Source organism: Sinocyclocheilus grahami, unplaced genomic scaffold (genome assembly GCF_001515645.1).
Source record: "Sinocyclocheilus grahami isolate Dianchi unplaced genomic scaffold, SAMN03320097.WGS_v1.1 scaffold12293.1, whole genome shotgun sequence".
Taxonomy (NCBI): Eukaryota; Metazoa; Chordata; class Actinopteri; order Cypriniformes; family Cyprinidae; genus Sinocyclocheilus; species Sinocyclocheilus grahami.
The window spans coordinates 5,102-6,067 of record NW_015514330.1 but is presented as its reverse complement, the minus strand read 5'-3'; the positions used below and the strand labels follow the sequence as shown (position 1 = coordinate 6,067).

The window sequence follows — 966 nt, the reverse complement described above, 5'->3', positions numbered from 1 at the left end:
GCTACATTTCTCCAAATCTGATGAAGAAACAAACTCATCTACCTCCTGCATGGTCTGAGGGTGAGGAGTTTTTCAGCATTTTTTTGGTGAATGGTGTTTCTGTAGGATGCATTACTGCAGCACGCGTGCAGGCGTTCAGGGCCGCAGCTTCAGAGACGTACTGTTCTCTGGATACGCTGCAGATGGAGGCATGTTCATGCCCGAGACCATCCCATCACTGTCTCCTGAAACACTGCTCACGTGGAGCCGTCTGTCCTACCAGCAGCTGCTGTGTGAGATCTGCTCCCTCTACATCCCTGAGCAGGAGATACCGCGACGTGATCTAGAGGGTGAGACTCGTCCTGGACCAAACACTCATCAGACATCATGAACCAGTTCAAACCTCCTGCTGTCTGTCTCTGTTTAGGGCTCATTTCGCAGGCGCTGTCTAGCTTCTCCATACCTGAAGCTGTGAGACTGGTTCAGCTGAAGGACTCGCTGTCCATCCTGGAACTGTTTCATGGAGAAACGCTGGCGTTTAAGGATCTGGCCATGTCCTGTACCTCTCAGTTCCTGCAGTACTTCCTGCGCAAAGATGGCAAACGGGCCACAATTCTAGTAGGTATGAAGTGACGCCCGTCTCACATCTGCTCTGAAGTCCTGTGTCCTGTGATGGAGATTCAGACATGCAGTTCTTTCAGGTACGTCGGGCGACACGGGCGGCTCGGCCATCAGAAGTGTGTTGGGTCTCAGTGAGGTGGACATTGTGGTGGTCTTTCCCCGCAGACGCATCACCAGAGTACAGGAACGACAGATGACCACCAGCATAGCGGACAACGTCCATGTGTTTGCAGGTAAAGAGTAACAGTCGTCTTTTTTTTTTCTTTTTTTTTATTCATCAAGAACACATTAAATTGATCAAAAGTTACAGTAAAAACATTTATAATCAGTGTTGGGGGTAACGCGAGTTACGTAATCAGATTACTT

General features: G+C 49.3%; 1 protein-coding gene across 1 annotated transcript in view; it reads left to right on the top strand.

Annotated features, from left to right (window-relative positions):
- The first annotated feature begins 104 nt into the window (after nt 1–104).
- The window catches only part of LOC107578849 (threonine synthase-like 2), a 5,861-nt gene continuing 4,999 nt past the window's right edge, over nt 105–966 (top strand). The window contains exons 1-3 of the mRNA XM_016264754.1: nt 105–329; nt 407–601; nt 681–833. Coding sequence (XP_016120240.1) covers nt 107–329; nt 407–601; nt 681–833 — 571 coding nt within the window. The 5' untranslated portion in view covers nt 105–106. The remainder of the gene's footprint in view (nt 330–406; nt 602–680; nt 834–966) is intronic.